The following is a 15,585-nucleotide window of genomic DNA, read 5'->3' as shown; positions in this document are numbered from 1 at the left end:
CAAGGTTAGAGATGGATAATATTTCTTAGGCCATCTGATCCAACCCTTTATCCATGTGTGATATTTTTGTATTTCCTAGTGTTAATGGGTAGTATCATCCAGACAGTTCTTTACACAGGGCTGAAGATATTTTGACGTCTACTTGAGAAAACAAAGGTTTTCCACCTGTATTTCAGAATGCTGAAGCACTGTGTCAATAACAGAGTCTTCTCAAGCTGCTGATAAAAACGGAAGAATAAAATACTTCTCCCTTAATTCTCTTCTCTCATTTTTCAATAGTTTGCTGCCCATTAAAATTAGCAAGGATCTCAATTTATGCACTAGGCATTTTTCAACAGCAGGACTAAAATGGGAAATAAAGTTCACTAGTAGAACAGGGGTGGCATTTGGCCTAGGAGTACTATTTACAGAAAGGGAACTAGGATGTGTGTTAGTGCAGAATTAGTAGAGTATTAAACACTGCAACTATTTAACTGTTCAATTTAGTTCTTTAGTTTTAGTGGGAGCAAGTTTATCTGTCTGACCTTCTTGCTTACTTTATGGCCTCCCTGTACAGAAAATCTGTTGGCTGTGGAACTGGGTACATTGACTGTAGTCTGTGGAAGAATGTGTTCATATATACAGCATGAAGGCAGGAAGGAGTAAAGAAAAAGAGATGAACATGGAGGCAAAAAGCAAATTCCAGTTTAATTAATAATAAATCATTTTTATTCTACATGCAGTTATTGTGTGTTAATTAGTATATTGAAATTAACTCCATAGGTTAAGTTCCTGAATTGTTTCACATACTTGTTGAAATCCTTGTAATCAAATCTAGATGTGTAGTCTATAAGAGAACTGATGCTGTCTTTTGTTTTCACTACCAACAACGTTTTTTTGCTTCTGTAGTTGCTTCTAACACTTTGCTGATCTCATAAATATTTCTCAGGCCATTGATTTTTTGCTCTAGCAAACAGAACAAGAACAAATCATTGAAAGAAATTAAGAACGACATTAAAAAAAGCCCTTGTTACGAGAAGTGGGAGGGAAAAGACAAGATCATTTCTGGTCTTGAGAAGGGAAGAAGGTAATAAATGAGTTGTCCAAAGTTATAGAGAAAGTCATGGGCAAAACAGATTCAGCACAGGGAGATTAGGGAAATGTATTGCCTATTATAAACAAGCTGGAGAAGTGAGAAACAAAACAAACTTCAAACGCCTTCCCCCCATCCACACTCTCTACCTCCTCCTGACAAGTGGCACAGGGGGATGGGGAATGGTGGCTGTGTCCCTAATGTTTTGTCTCTGCCACTCCTTCACAGTAACATCCACCTGCTCCACTGGGGGCTTCTCCACGGGGGGGAGGGGGTGGGGGGGGCGCTGCAGCGTGGAGATCTGCTCCATGGGGGACCCATGGGCTGCAGGGGGACAGCCTGCTCCACCAGGGGCCTCTCCCTGCACAGCCCGCAGGGGAACTGCTGCTGCCTGCCTGCAGCACCTCCTGCCCTCCTGCTGCACTCACCTGGGGGGCTGCAGGGCAGCTTCTCACTACTCTCTCCCAGCTGCTAATGTCCAGTGTTTTTTGTTTTTTTTTTTTCCCCTTTCTTAAGAATCTGCTCTCACAGAGGCATAAACATCACTTACTGGCTCAGTTCTGGCCAGCACTGGGTCCCTTTGGAGCTGGATGAAACCGACCCTTATCTAACATGGAGCATCTTCTGGACTCTTCTCACAGAAGTCCCCTGCTACTGAAACCTTGCCAAGTAAACACAGTACATCTGTAAAAGGTATCGCCAACTCACATATATGCCACTTATTCTTCTCCCATAGGGCCTGCGGATTATTTTTTCAGATGCTTCCAGGCTTATCTTCAGAATGAGTGCTTCTAGCCATGTGAGAGCTACTCTCCGGATCTATGCAGAGAGTTATGAGAAGGATCCTAGCCAACACAATAAGGAACCACAGGTAATGTAATAACATTGTATTAAGACCTGTAAAAATCAGCCATTTGTAATTGTCTGGAAGTCAGATTTCAGCAGATGCTCTTAGGAGCCTGAAATACACTATCACTATTGTTTTGTGAAGTGCTAAATGTAGAATACCTGAGTGCCGTGCCAAAACTGGTAAAAGTGCTAAGGAAGCATCACTAGATCTGTGCTTGGTTTGGGAAAGCTGCTTCTTGATCTTGGAAAGGAAATACCAGGGATACAATGAGAGGCTGAAGAATTTACATTAGTTAGAATGATGTGGATTGAAAGTATAAAAGGATATTTTGAAAATAGGATAATTTGCGAAGAAGCTAATTTGGAAATCATCAATTCAGTGAGGAACACTGAAGCAGAGAGCCAAAAGGTAAAAAGGAAAGAAGTGCAATGTGAATATTCATGCATTCGGTCAATCAGTCCAGACAACTCTAGAAAATATCACAGCCAGAGAGAGCCCATTTTTTGTTTAAAATGCAGATGTTAGTGGTGTAAGTGGAATGCCAGAAAGACAGTGACATCTAAAGCACCAAATATTGCCTTCACTTTGAAGGGTATGTTGGCTTTGTTCAAGTTTTTTTAATGCTATCTTTTCACATCTATGGAATTTACTAGACTCATAAGGAGTCCTGGATTAGTCCTGGCTTTTACTATGTACTGTCACTTGTGCTAGCATGACTAGGCACTCATTCATGGCCTGTGGAAGAAGCATAGAGGGTGTCCTTTTTACTCTGGAAAGTTTTGCAGGCCTACTTAGTTGCATTGCAACCAGTGATAGGCTGCTCACATCTGGAAATGGTCTCAAAAAAGAATAAGCAGGTTGGGACGATGAATAAGACTAATTTACTGGGACATGAAGCAGAGCTGCAGATGTAACTGTCAAGTCGGTTCCTAGCAAGTGATTGTTAGATACTTGAATATGTGCTGTGGAAGGGTTGCTTTATACTCGTTCTGTTCCTGTACTCTTTCTCTAAGTATCCAGTGTGGCACTCTCAGACAGGATACTGGTTTAGATGCAGCCATTTTATGCTGGTGGGAATAGTAGTGAAGCTTCAGGTGCCTCGAGTGCAGTTTCAGGGCTCTTGGAGAGGAGAGGGCATGTGTTCTGCATCTCAGCTTTTTCCTTGACACCTACTTGTTTTCATACAATTCCAAACAATTTCATGCATCACCTCAGCCTGTAGAACTAGATGTGCCTTGCATCCTGTGTAGCTCCTCTGGTGTGAGGTCCATTTTCCATATTAAGAAGCGTTAATCCAGCATTTACAGATTTTCTGTCCAAGAAAAGCTTCTATCCAAGTGCCTCCTGGCTTGAACTAGAACTTGTCACTGTGGTCCTGTTGGCAATCACTGGACCTAACTTGTGGATTGGATTCCCAGTTTGACCTTGGACCTGTGTCATTGCCATGAGCTTGTCTGTTGATCTGGACTGTTAGTTGAACCTTGGTACAATTTCTGTGTCTGTCATGCTTGCCTGTCTTGGGTAATGTGGACCTGAGCCCTGCCCTGCCAGCCTATGTTGCAGTCCCTGGCACTGAGGGAGCAGCCAGCCTTGCTGCCTCCTGACAGTATCTGTCTTGTTTGCGATGCTTACGTCTCCTTCTGTCACCCCCAGCTTGACTCTTCCATAGTCTTCTTTCAGCCCTGCCATGTGGGTAATTAATCTATGCCCGATTCTACCCTAGGTGCAGCTCTCTGAATCCATTGGGACATTAGGGATACTTCTTTGCAGTACGGGCTGAAGGTTAGTTTTATCATGGGTGCTGTCAGAGCAAACTGATGACCTTCTGACAGGCTTCTGGAGAGGACAGTCCCCCTCTGCTCATAACTGCTAGAATGGGGAAGAAGAAACTTTACACATCACATTAATAGAAAGGGTTTTTTTTGTTTGTTTGTTTGTTTGTTTGTTTTTGTTTGTTTAATATATTTAATTCATTTGAAGTGAGTGTTTATGTAACACGCTTCCCAACTATAGCAATCACCACAGATTTTCATCCTGAATCACAAGGAACACTCAACACTCCAACCTCTCTTTTTTGTGCTTGTGGATAATTTTCCTAAGTGTGTGACAACATTCTGAGGCAGGACTAGCAGTTTTAGTACATGTTTATGTAATATCTAACACAACAGGAATGTCAAGGGCTGAGATGTCTGAGTGATAAGAGCTGCAGAATAAGTTGTAGTCCTTCAAGAGATTTTTTATTTTTTCACTCAGATTTTGTAAATGTTGTATTCTGAGTTTTTAAACTATATTTTAAAAATGTAATTAATTTTCAGACAGGTTGTCTGGGGATCACTTACTTAGGTTATACCAGGGATTCTTTGCAATGAGAGTAAACTTAGGAAGCATGGATGCCTGAGTCTAAACAGTGTAGGGATTCCTTGTAAGGGAAAGACTTTCAGCTGTCCAAGAATTATCTTACATCATAACCAGACACTTTCCTAGGAAGACGGAAGGTTGAGAGTAAGTTTCAGTACAATTCAGAAGACAGATAAACCAATTAATAATATAAATTATATATCCACCTCTAAGATTTTTCCATCTCAAACACATGTTGTGAAATAAAACAAGAGAGGGCTAAGGATGTTCAATGGAAGAATGGATAAGCATTTAGTTTGTAATAAATAAAACCCCTGTATTTGAAGTCACATGTAGTTTTGTATTCATGAGTAAAATGCAAATGCAAATTTCACCAAACATAAGTGTATTCCTGCTTATGGCAGGGAAGTTGGAGTTAGATGATCTGTAAGGTTCCTTCCAACCCAAACCATTACATGATTCTATGATAAGTGTTGTGAAATCATTTTGAAACCTAGGGGAATGTTTCACATTGTTTCTTCATCAAATTCCTACCATAAATTTAGTGAGTTTATTTTTATGTTATTAAACAATCGTCTATCAGACTTATAAAAGTGCTTCAATTTCCCCAGAAATTTTGCAGATCCAGAGATGGGTCTGGAGCTGAACACATCCATGGAGTTGCTCAGGCAGGAACTAGCACCACTGGAGTGAGCTGAAATGGGCCCTGTGTGCCCATGGAAAGGGTACAGGGGAAGTCCTCAGGGGAGATGGTCAGGACCAGTAAGCCTTATCAGTGTCCTTGGGGATTTTAGAGTCTGGTCTTCTTTTTTTTCAAAACATCAAAAGAGTCTGTTACTACTAGAGACAGAAAAAAAGCTTGTACGTCTTTTTATATATATGTGCCAGAGCTTTTCTGATTGTTATATTTCTGTCTGTTTATCCAAGATATTCACTAGTGTAATTGTGATAGTGATATTCACTAGTGTAGGTAATTCCAGGGGAAGAAATGGCATTATCTTGAAACTTGCTGCAGGAACTTTACTGCACAGTGAAGACAGGTAGATGTTTTAACATTCGGACAGCCTTACGAAATACCTAGTCTTGTAGAAATCCTTCTTATCTCTCGCTGTGTGCAAAACGCAGGGACAGATGGTCATTTGAGATTGATTAATGCAATGAATCCTTCATCTAGTTTCTCATTGTATATAGCACAGTTCCCACTACTCCTCTTTCCTTGCCCTGCTGGTTACATTGCTGCCAGCAGTGGGGCATTATGAACTTCAGGGTCATAGGTTGTATCCCACAGGCATATAGAACCGTGGAATCATAGAACTGTAGAATCATTAAGTTTCGAAAAGACATCTAAGATGATCTAGTCCAACCTTTAACCTTGCACTGCCAAGTCCATCATTAAACCATGTCACTAAGCTCTACATCTCATCCTGTCTTAAAATTAAAAGGAATTATCACAGAATCACAGAGCAGTTGAGGTTGGAAGGGACCTCCGAAGGTCATCTAGTACATCCACATGTTTTTTGAAGACCTCGAGGACTCAACTACTTTTCCGGGCAGCCTGTTCCAATACTTCACAAACTTTTCAGTGAAGAAATATTTCCTAATATCCAACCTAAACCTTCCCTGGTGCAACCTAAGGCCATTTCATCTTGTCTTATCATTTGGTGCTTGGGAGAAGAGACTGATCCCCACCTCACTATAGCCTCCTTTCAGGTAACTGTAGAGCATGATAAGGTCTCTCCCATGCCTCTTTTTCTTCAGGCTAAACAATCCCAGCTCTCTCAGCTCCTCAGCTGCTCCTCCTAAGACCTGTTCTCTAGATCCCTCACCAGCCTTGTTGTTCTTCTTTGGACATACTCCAGCACCTTGATGTCCTTCTTGTAGTGAGGGGCCCAACGCTGAGCACAGTACTCAAGGGGAGGCCTCACCAGAGCCAAGTACAGAGGGACAATCACTTCTCTAGTCGTGCTGGACACACTGTTTCTGATACAAGCCAGGATGCTCTTGGCCTTCTTGGCCACCTGAGCACACTGCTGGCTCACGTTCAGCCAACTATCAACAAATACCTCTGGGTCTTTTTCTGCCAGGCAGCTTTCCAGCAACTCTTTCCCCAGCCTACAGCATTGTGTGGGGTTGTTGTGCCTCAGGTGCAGGACCCGGCACTTGGCCTTGTTGAACTTCATACAGTTGGCCTCAGCCCATTGGTTCAGCCTATCCAGATCCTCCTGCAGAGCCTTCTTACCCTTGAGCAGATCAACACATGCACCTAACTTGGTGTTGTCTTCAAACTTATTGAGGGTGCACTCAATCACCTGTGTTTTTGCCTGTTGAAAATTCCAGTTGATTCTACTTCTTTGGATAATCATAACTCCTGGGATACTATTCAGTTTTCATTTGACTACAGCAAACAAGCAAATTAATCAAAATTTTCAAAAATGGGATTGTGACACCAGGTTGCTAACCTCTCCCCCCCCTCAAGTTTTGGTTGCTATTACTGATAAACACAAAAATACTACTTCCAAGTGCTGGTATTTTTCTGTAAGAGAAAGTATCTGTGAAAGTCTTATTCAGTGTTCACTGACGTGTTATCCTTAGAGTGAGTCTGTATAGTTAAAGTGTTCTGAGGGTACTCAGATCCCACTAAAACTGATGTTCAAACATGGACACTAACTACATACTTGACAAAACTTAAATCTGCTGTGGGATGTAGAGCAACATAAAAGTATTTAATATGTTTTTACAAGAACTAGGCATTTTTATTGCCCAATAATTAAGATACACAAATCTTTATATCCAACAAATAATTTAGTATGAATTAGTAGTTTCTCTTCAGCTTGGCATTTGCTTTTTTTTAGATCAGTAATTTAACACATTTTAGTAACTGACAGTGTCAAAAGAAAAGCAGGCTTTCCTGTGAAATTGTTATACTGTGTTGTTAGAGTGGGATTAATCTCAGTTAACTGTATTCATCTAATTTAGTCTTTAGTACTCTGTCCCCAGTGAGTGAAAGCATCTCTAGAAGACAGTTCTACATATCCTGCAGTATCTAACCTTACATAGCCCCCTGTGTTAGTCTGAGATAAATTGCTCCCTTCAAGTGGTTTTAACTCCACTGCCACTAGGAGGGGGTGGAAGGAGGTAACTCAAAACAGATGCTATATTTTATGGAGAGATGAATCTCACCTTTATTTTCATGTTCCATGGAGAGTATCATCTCACTTCTCTTAAAATAATAAACCCATGCATTAAAACTATAACCCATTAAAACTATAACTCATTTTAGGACAGTTTGCAGTTCTTTGGGTATGTGACAATCTGTTTCATGCTATGCAACACATATGCATTTCAACCAATTGACTCAAATAACAGTGCCATTTAATGGCCTCTTCTTTCAAGTCTGAGTTTCGTCCACTTGGATCTAAACATGTTGAATACAAACATAAGTTCAGTCTTGATTCTGAATCAGCTGGGAAGAAATAAAAATGTTTTCTGTATCAGCAGTATTTATCAATTAATTATTTTAATTGTTTTTAGTTATAATTACACTGTACTGATTAAAGAGCGAGGGGATTTTTAAAAGTAAAGAATGCAGTAGAAATCTGGCAACAGATCAAGCTTTGTGTCAATTCAAGGTTTTTAGTCAATGTCAGGTTTGCCTTACTATTCTGGGCTCTGCCCACAGTAACTATGTTTAGGACCAGCTCTGCTGGCCAGGTGATGGAGAAGTTACATGCTTCTCTGAACTAAAACCAAACCTCTGTGAAATTGATGAGTTTTGCCCTTGTGTGGTTCTGATGTTTGAGTGTTAATTTACCATGTATATCTGATTTTAAGATTATTGTTCAATAATCCAGCAAGCTCAAGCAGAAATCTTTTCTTGTTTTTTGTAAGTTGATTTTTACAAATGCCCTTCATAAGCAAGGTGGCTATCCACAGGGTGTGATTGAAAACATTCCTATGTTTAGCATAAATTGTTTCTCTAAATGTGAATGAAATCACCCGTATTTAGTACATCTGCACCATTACAATTGAATTTATTTTTCTTTATAATTTTAAAAGTCAATTAATGGGAATTTGGGAAAACTTCTCGAAAAAAAAGAAACCTCTTCTGTGAACTTTTTGTCAGTTCTTATTGTGAAAGTAGGATATGATTTATGCCATAAAATCAATAAGCTTGTTAAACTTTTAGGACAGCTCAGTAGCCTTACTTATTCAGCCAAGTATAATGATTCTGTGTGCGAAATGTTAGAAGATTGTGCATGAAAAAGTTTTATATGCTTTTCTTGGTGTGTTCATATCTTCTGAATGAAGGCAAGGGCCAGACCTAGTTACCTCACATTTCATCTGATTTCTTGGGTAGACAAATTTGCAATTTGGACAGACTAGAATATTCAGTTCTAGGTGTAGAATCAGCAGTAAATAGAAATGCTTGTGATGTTTTAGCATAACCTTGTATATACATGATATCTAGCTAGCCAGTCGTAGCATTGCTTGAGTGTCTTTGTTCTCATTTCACTGTGACTCTTTTTCCCTCATTTGCAGTACCTATCATTTGCTTGTGGAGCAGCCATTGCTGCATAAGAAGCAAGGGTGCTGTATGAGCAACACTTGTCCGGAATACAATTTGAAAAAAGTGTATTGTATCTTGATGATATCAAGTTAAGTTTAATATCATCAAGATTCAACTAATTGGAGAGTGCCAGAGCGTGTTTGGTTTGAAAACCTGACATACTCTGAAGTACTGTTTAGGATGCTTGAACTTGTGACTTTTGTTTGGCACAATTTTTGCACCATAGGGCCACTTTAATGACTTGTGCTCAAGTGAGGCTTTCTTCATACCTCATTGTGCTTCAATTCTATCTATGTCTCCATGACTCTCAGACTAAGAGCTGATTTTCAGGTCTCATGGCCTGTAAGTGTTTACTTTCTACCCTCAGAGCTTCTGTAAGAGCATTCTTGTAGCTAGAGAGAAGCAAGGCGCATAAGGGCCTTTTGTTCCAATTCATGTGTGGGCCAAACAGTAGCTATTAATGAATGTAAGGGTCACCTAAATGTTATTTTAGTAGCATCTTCATACAATTAATTGATTAATAGTTTCCACCTTGGAACAAACAAAGCATAGCCAACTGCTTGATCAACAACATAAAAGTCCAAGGGAAAGTAGTAAAACATGCTAGTGATTAAAAGTCCAAGGTCATGGGTAAGTGTGAATAGCTGTGGTCACTGCCTGCTCTATGATCAGTTCAAGGAAATTGGCAGGAGCAGCTTTATGATCACCTGGGAACTAAGGAATGGTTACTCCATTTCCATGACTAGTTCAGTTCCTCCTACAAGCCAGTATCAACAGGAATAAAAATCAGGAGTGATTAATGGTAAATTACTATCAAGTTCTGTGCAAAAGTACATTAAAAGCAATTTGCTGTCAGCATTTTAAAATCACAGTTTATAATTATGATGGCATCTGGTTCTATGCAGGCTAAAACCAAGTATTTAAAACAATGCCCAACACTTTTCTAAAATGTGAATGCTCACCTTAAAATGGAATAACAGTCTGTTGCTGCTTCTTATCACTGGTGATGCACTACATCACTGTACATTAGAAGGCTGCTTTCTAGTTACCTTGGAACATATTCTTAAAAAAGATGATTTCGTGGGCTGTCATCAGTCAAATAGGCATTCAACTAGCAATTTCTGGAGTTTTATTGCTTTATAATAAACAACAAACTTCTTTATGTAAAGTCTTGGACCTTTATGCATTGGAATAGTTCTTTGTATAAATTTAATAGAGTTAATAGCTATGCTAAATCAAACACAGATGAAAAATCTAGAGATGAATAGATGAATGGGCACAAAGAATTAAAATATGAGGTTTTTGACCTTTAAATTCATTTATAGCTTTGCTTTACAGATCAACTAGTTGTTCCCGATTTATGGATCCCAACAGATGGTTAATATCTACTTGTCCTTTTTCTAGCCACCTGGATACATTATTGAACTTGGATAAAATCCAAACAGGAAGATTCATATACAAAGACCAAAAATGAAATGACTCATTATGCAGAATTGCTTTCAGTTGTTTTATTCGTGAAAACAGTGTTCTCTCCAACAATGTGATTTTGCTGTTGCAGGCTAAACGTCTCAGAAGGAGTGTAGTGAATAATTTGGATTGTTCTATGTATTAACTAACCAGCTTTGTTTACAGTATGTTATTATTCATTTCTTGAATTGCAATAGAAATAAATAGGTGTTGTCATCCATCCATTCAGTCCATATGAAGTACTCCTTAATTGGGATACAGTGAATCACAAATGCTACAATTACTATAGCCAGAGTCTGTTGAATTAGGTGCTAGTTACCTAAAGAATCAGTAGATTAACAGCAATCACACAGTGATTTTGGAGCAAGAGTTGTTTCATTGTGCTTTGTCCAAAAAGACATGCCAACTAAAAAAGTCATCGACATAAAAAGTTTCTTCACCATCAAAGACTGAATTTCTGAAACAATTTTTGAATAGCAAATAGCAGAGGAAAACAGAAACTCATTTTCAGGTGGACCTTTGTAAGGACCTATATAAAAAAATTGCGATTATGTATGATTATATATATGTGGTGATTGTATAAAGGGATTGTTTATCACTCAGAAACCTAAGTTTGTCTCAGAGCATGGAACTGGAATCAATAACATGGAAGCCCTTTTGCTCAATATTATTTAACAGAGATAAATTGAAAAGTTTCTATATGGTTCTATCAAAATGTTCTTAACAACGCCTATACACACGTGCAGTTTACTAGAGAGTTATTGCCTCTTCATTTATTTTTGAAGCACTGGGTCTTTTAACATGCCTCTGGTTGGCTATTAAATGTACAGTATGGGTCAAAGAGTTCATATAAAGTTTTGCTTTTACTGTTCATAGATTTTCTTTGAAGAGATGTGGGAAGTGGAGATTTCCATCTGTTTGATCAAAATTCTTTGTGTATGCTATTCAAATAATTTAATGTCAAGTTCTGCCTGAAGCTTTAGAGTGAACAACATTCACTTTAAGTTGGAACCGGAAGGGGTAGTTTGTTTTCATGTTATCTTGGAAAAATAAATCATGTGATGGTAATAATAAAACATTTCCTGAATCAAGGAAATGAGTTCATTAAACCTAAGCTTCAATCTGAGCTCTTTGGATATGCTAGAAAAGAACCGATCTGTTGCAAACATACATATTTCCAAGCACCACTCAGGATACTTTTTCCTCCTGTATTTTTCATGCCTCATGCATGCCCTCCTCTACTGCCCGGGGCAGAACAGCTAGCCTCTTGGCCCTTTCTGTTGCTTTATTTGAGTTAGCAAGCAGTAGTTAGTAGTCAGTAGAAGGAGTTAGTTAGAGATGGCAGTTCCCTTTTCCCATATCACGTGTAGCTTCATTGTAATGAGATGACCACGATCAGTGCTGTGGATGTTAGAGACCCAGTCAGCCTGTTCCATGATTAACCAAGTTATCCACATTGCTTAGATCTTCTAGGAATGGTGGCTGTAGCATAAACTTTTCCAAATAATTCTGCTTTTTTTGGAATACAAGACCCGACAGCTATCTGTCCACCAGGCAGGCATTCTGAGATGAGCTGTGTATTTACCCCATATGCAGGATATACAATATGGTGCCAGGCTATGTGGTTAGCGCTGAGTGCTTGCTAATGCTGAGCTCACTTTGCAGCTGTTTTAGTCCGTTCCATATGTTTCTTCTGTCACTTAAGTGTTGCTTTGTAAGCGTATTGGTTTGATTTTCAAAATACATTACAGCCAAAGGAAAAGATCCTTCTGGCAAGTAAGGCCATCAAAACATGTTTGGGGGATTCCCCACTCTCTTCTGCCTTTCTTTTTCTCTTCCCTAAGTTCAAGTAAGACTGATTTTGCTGCCCCAGGTTGAAAAGGGGTAACAGCAGCTGTAAGCAGTCACATGAAACAAGGGAAATGATATGGCAGCAGGGACAGGTAAAAAAGGAAGGAGTTATTTCATAATTCCTCTGTGTCCTTGTTCTTGGACTTAGAGCTATTTCAGTTACCCCGATCTCTGAGCTGTCTTCTGTATAATTTGTAAATGATAAGAAGAACTTAGAATGAATTTAAGTGTTATGAGTGAAAAGGATTCCTATGAAGCTTCAAGGTTGATCATAATTTATAAAACAATAACAGCAACACCTAGCAAGAACAGCTTTTGGTGACTTCAAAACAATCTGCAAGCATGTTTTTCTGAATGCTACCTTGAGGAATTGGAAAATTACTTTAATTGATATCAAATCTGATAGACAAGCAGCTGAAGAGGTAGAATTTTGGATTTGACAGCAGTTTTTAGAAGGGGAGAATGCAAAGATGGAAAACACTTGGCACATCTGCTATCTTGGCAGAGCTCCAAATGTTAAACTATAGCCCTTCTTTGATGACTTCATGCTGTACTAACTGACTTGTTTAAATCTCTTTAATTTTGAGGCATTAAAAATTGTTCCAGGAAAGTGAATTCTTCTGGAACATGTAATATTGTGCCAGATCTGCTTAGAAATCTGTAGCAAGGCATGAGCATTTGTTTTGAAATAATTACTGTCCAGAGTGTCCTTTTGGTTATTAGTAATTCAGGTGCCTAAATGCTTGTACATGTATACCATGTAGTAGTCACACAAGGATTAGCTGATTGATGCTGGATCTTTGCCTCCAGCAGGGCATTCTTTTAATGAGTGGCTAATTCAAGTGGCTTTCCATTATCTCTCTTTGTGGTCCCGGAATACAAGGAACAAATGGGGTAGTACTTCATGTTTTACAAATGCCAATATGTATACAAATAACTCGACCCCATGTTTTTATTATTACACCCATGTTTTTATTATTACACCTTGCTTATTTGCTTGGGTACATTTAAAGCTGAGAGAGCCCAAAATAATGCTGGTGGACATGATGCTGTGTGCAAAATGCACATCAATGCAGGAAGAGAAGACATAGCAAAAATTTGAGAACCATCAGAGCTGTAGTTACTTGTGTTCACTAAAATGCTTTGGGTCCTGCTGAGGTTATTACCATTCTCTGAGAGTTTTCTGCTTTATTTTTCCCAGATAGGTTCTGCAGAATTCTTTTAACTGATGCAACTGGTCAGGCAACTTGTTTTTGAGACTTGTAGTGGATTGACAAACGTGATTTTTAGATCTTACAGAAAATGTCCATGCCTAGACTATGTAAAACTCATCTATATTTGGTTTTCCCTAGCAAGACTGAAATTCAGCACAGACTAGGCAAGAGACTTGAGAGAAAAGACTTGTGAGCTTTCCAGGCAAAGTCTGAACAGATTATGATTTTGGCATCAGAACTGCATGATTTTTTGATGAAAGTTGGCAAGTCGTAGCATGTGCTACAAAGGTTTTAACAAGGTGTTTCTTGATGCTTGACCACACTGAGAAATTTTTTTGTCTAAAGCCAAATTCCAGGCACCTGCTGTCCTTTTAACATGCAATCAGGTACACTTCAGCCCTGCCTGAGCTTTTAATAAACTGGCTGCATCATGGGACAAATCTTATCTAGAGTTTGACTAGGAGAAATGTAGTTGAACAGAATTTTCTTACAAGGTCACAGAGAGCTAAAATTCGGCATCAGCCAAGCAGGAATAACACACCTCAGACAGTCCTGTTACTGCCTATTCCCATGCAAAACGCTTTGAATAATGTTTTGCCTTACGTTAGATAGCTGCATGTTTGAAGCATTTTCTCATATGAATAATTATTCTTAATTATCCTAGTTACTTTTTTTTAGAGGTATAACTTCTATTTGTTCTTACAAAACAATTTTTTTTTCTGATTAAAGTCACTAGTTCTGCTAATTTACAGTTCTCTTCTTAAATATCACATAAAGGATGACATTTTATACCTTACAAATAGTTTATAAAGAATAAATATGTTCTAAACTTAGAGAGTGATTGCAATTGCAAGTTGACCTGATAACAGAAAGGTTTTAGAACTTATCAAGTAAAATAAGCATTTGGAAAATATTTAAAAATCAAGATCTCTTTAAGATAGTACCTTTAAGAAGTCTTTATAGGCTAATATTAACTATAAATGACTGCTGTCTGAGATTTATATTTTGCAACTGAAATGTAAACTGTTCATTGCAGAGATAAGGAGTTTTTAAAAGGCATATACAGCTCTTCTTCCTTGTTCTGCTCTGCTTTTGGTATACCAAAAAGAATGCACTTTTTTAACATCTGCAGGATGAAGAAAATGTAGCTAAATTAAGTATGAGGGGACAAAACTAAAATAGGCTTTTCTCTTTTGACAAGAGTGATATAAGAAGCAGAATATTTTAATGGTAATTGGAACCACTTGGCAAAACAACAGCAGCTAAAATGTTTATGTAAATGGGTGTCACATAAACTGATTTGACTTTTTTTTTTGTTGTTGTTGTTCAAAGCACTGGGTAGAGCTTTGTTTTTCTTCTTGTTTCTTTAGAGTAATTTGGTTGATTGAGACATGAGAGTCAAGTAAAGCTAGTTCAGTAGGGTTTGTTGTTAAATTTTCCCATGCTTTTTAGTATAGATATGGAAGGAGGTTCTCAGGACAGTGCCAGAGTGTTCAGATGCTTCATTCTTTCAGTTTCCTTAATTCATGGTGCAGGAAAGAAGGAATTACATGATCCAGACCCTATACATTGGCATGTTTTACTATTTATTTCTGCATGATTTGTCCACGAGACGAATTCATGCTCCATGTGTTAAACTGTCTAAGCAAGTTTGAGTTTAATGGGCTTGTATTCTGTTTAATCATTTTTCAGTTGATAGATATCTACAAATGTGGAGGTTGTTGAATAATAATGTCAGACCGCTCACACTTGTACACAACTAAGTTTGATCATCAACTCTCTTGATAATGGCATGGTTGGTGTTGTATCATGACTCTGCCTGCACAGTTAGTTTGTCTCCCCACTACCATTTAACCATCTGATCATTTGCATCAATAAAGCAAGTCATACTATCAGGAACTGTTAGGTGAAAAACTGATATAAAGAATTAATTATATTAAGCTTGTAAAAAGATATCTGTTAAGCTCTTCAGAGCCACAGATTTGATTTGATTTTTAAACCTGACAGGTTTTAAGACAACGTAGTTTATTTGAGACAGGGGAAAAAAGATTTTTGAGGGTCAGAAAATTAAAATCCTTGTTCAGCAATAAAATGTATTATTCTCTTAAAATACGTTTTTATACAAAACTCAGCTCTGCCAGTTTAACTTCCCGTATCATATACTTAACTGAGAGAAGATTCAGTTGTCATTTGAAAAATTGTATTT

The 15,585-nt window shown here is 38.3% G+C and overlaps 1 protein-coding gene across 1 annotated transcript in view; it reads left to right on the top strand.

Annotated features, from left to right (window-relative positions):
* The window catches only part of PGM5 (phosphoglucomutase 5), an 82,473-nt gene that overhangs the window by 64,802 nt on the left and 2,086 nt on the right, over positions 1-15,585 (top strand). Inside the window, exon 10 of the mRNA XM_068666326.1 lies at positions 1,809-1,943. Coding sequence (XP_068522427.1) covers positions 1,809-1,943 — 135 coding nt within the window. The remainder of the gene's footprint in view (positions 1-1,808; positions 1,944-15,585) is intronic.

Source organism: Anas acuta, chromosome Z (assembly GCF_963932015.1).
Source record: "Anas acuta chromosome Z, bAnaAcu1.1, whole genome shotgun sequence".
NCBI lineage: Eukaryota > Metazoa > Chordata > Aves > Anseriformes > Anatidae > Anas > Anas acuta.
The sequence above is the reverse complement of the archived record's forward strand: the minus strand, read 5'-3'. Positions and strand labels throughout refer to the sequence as shown.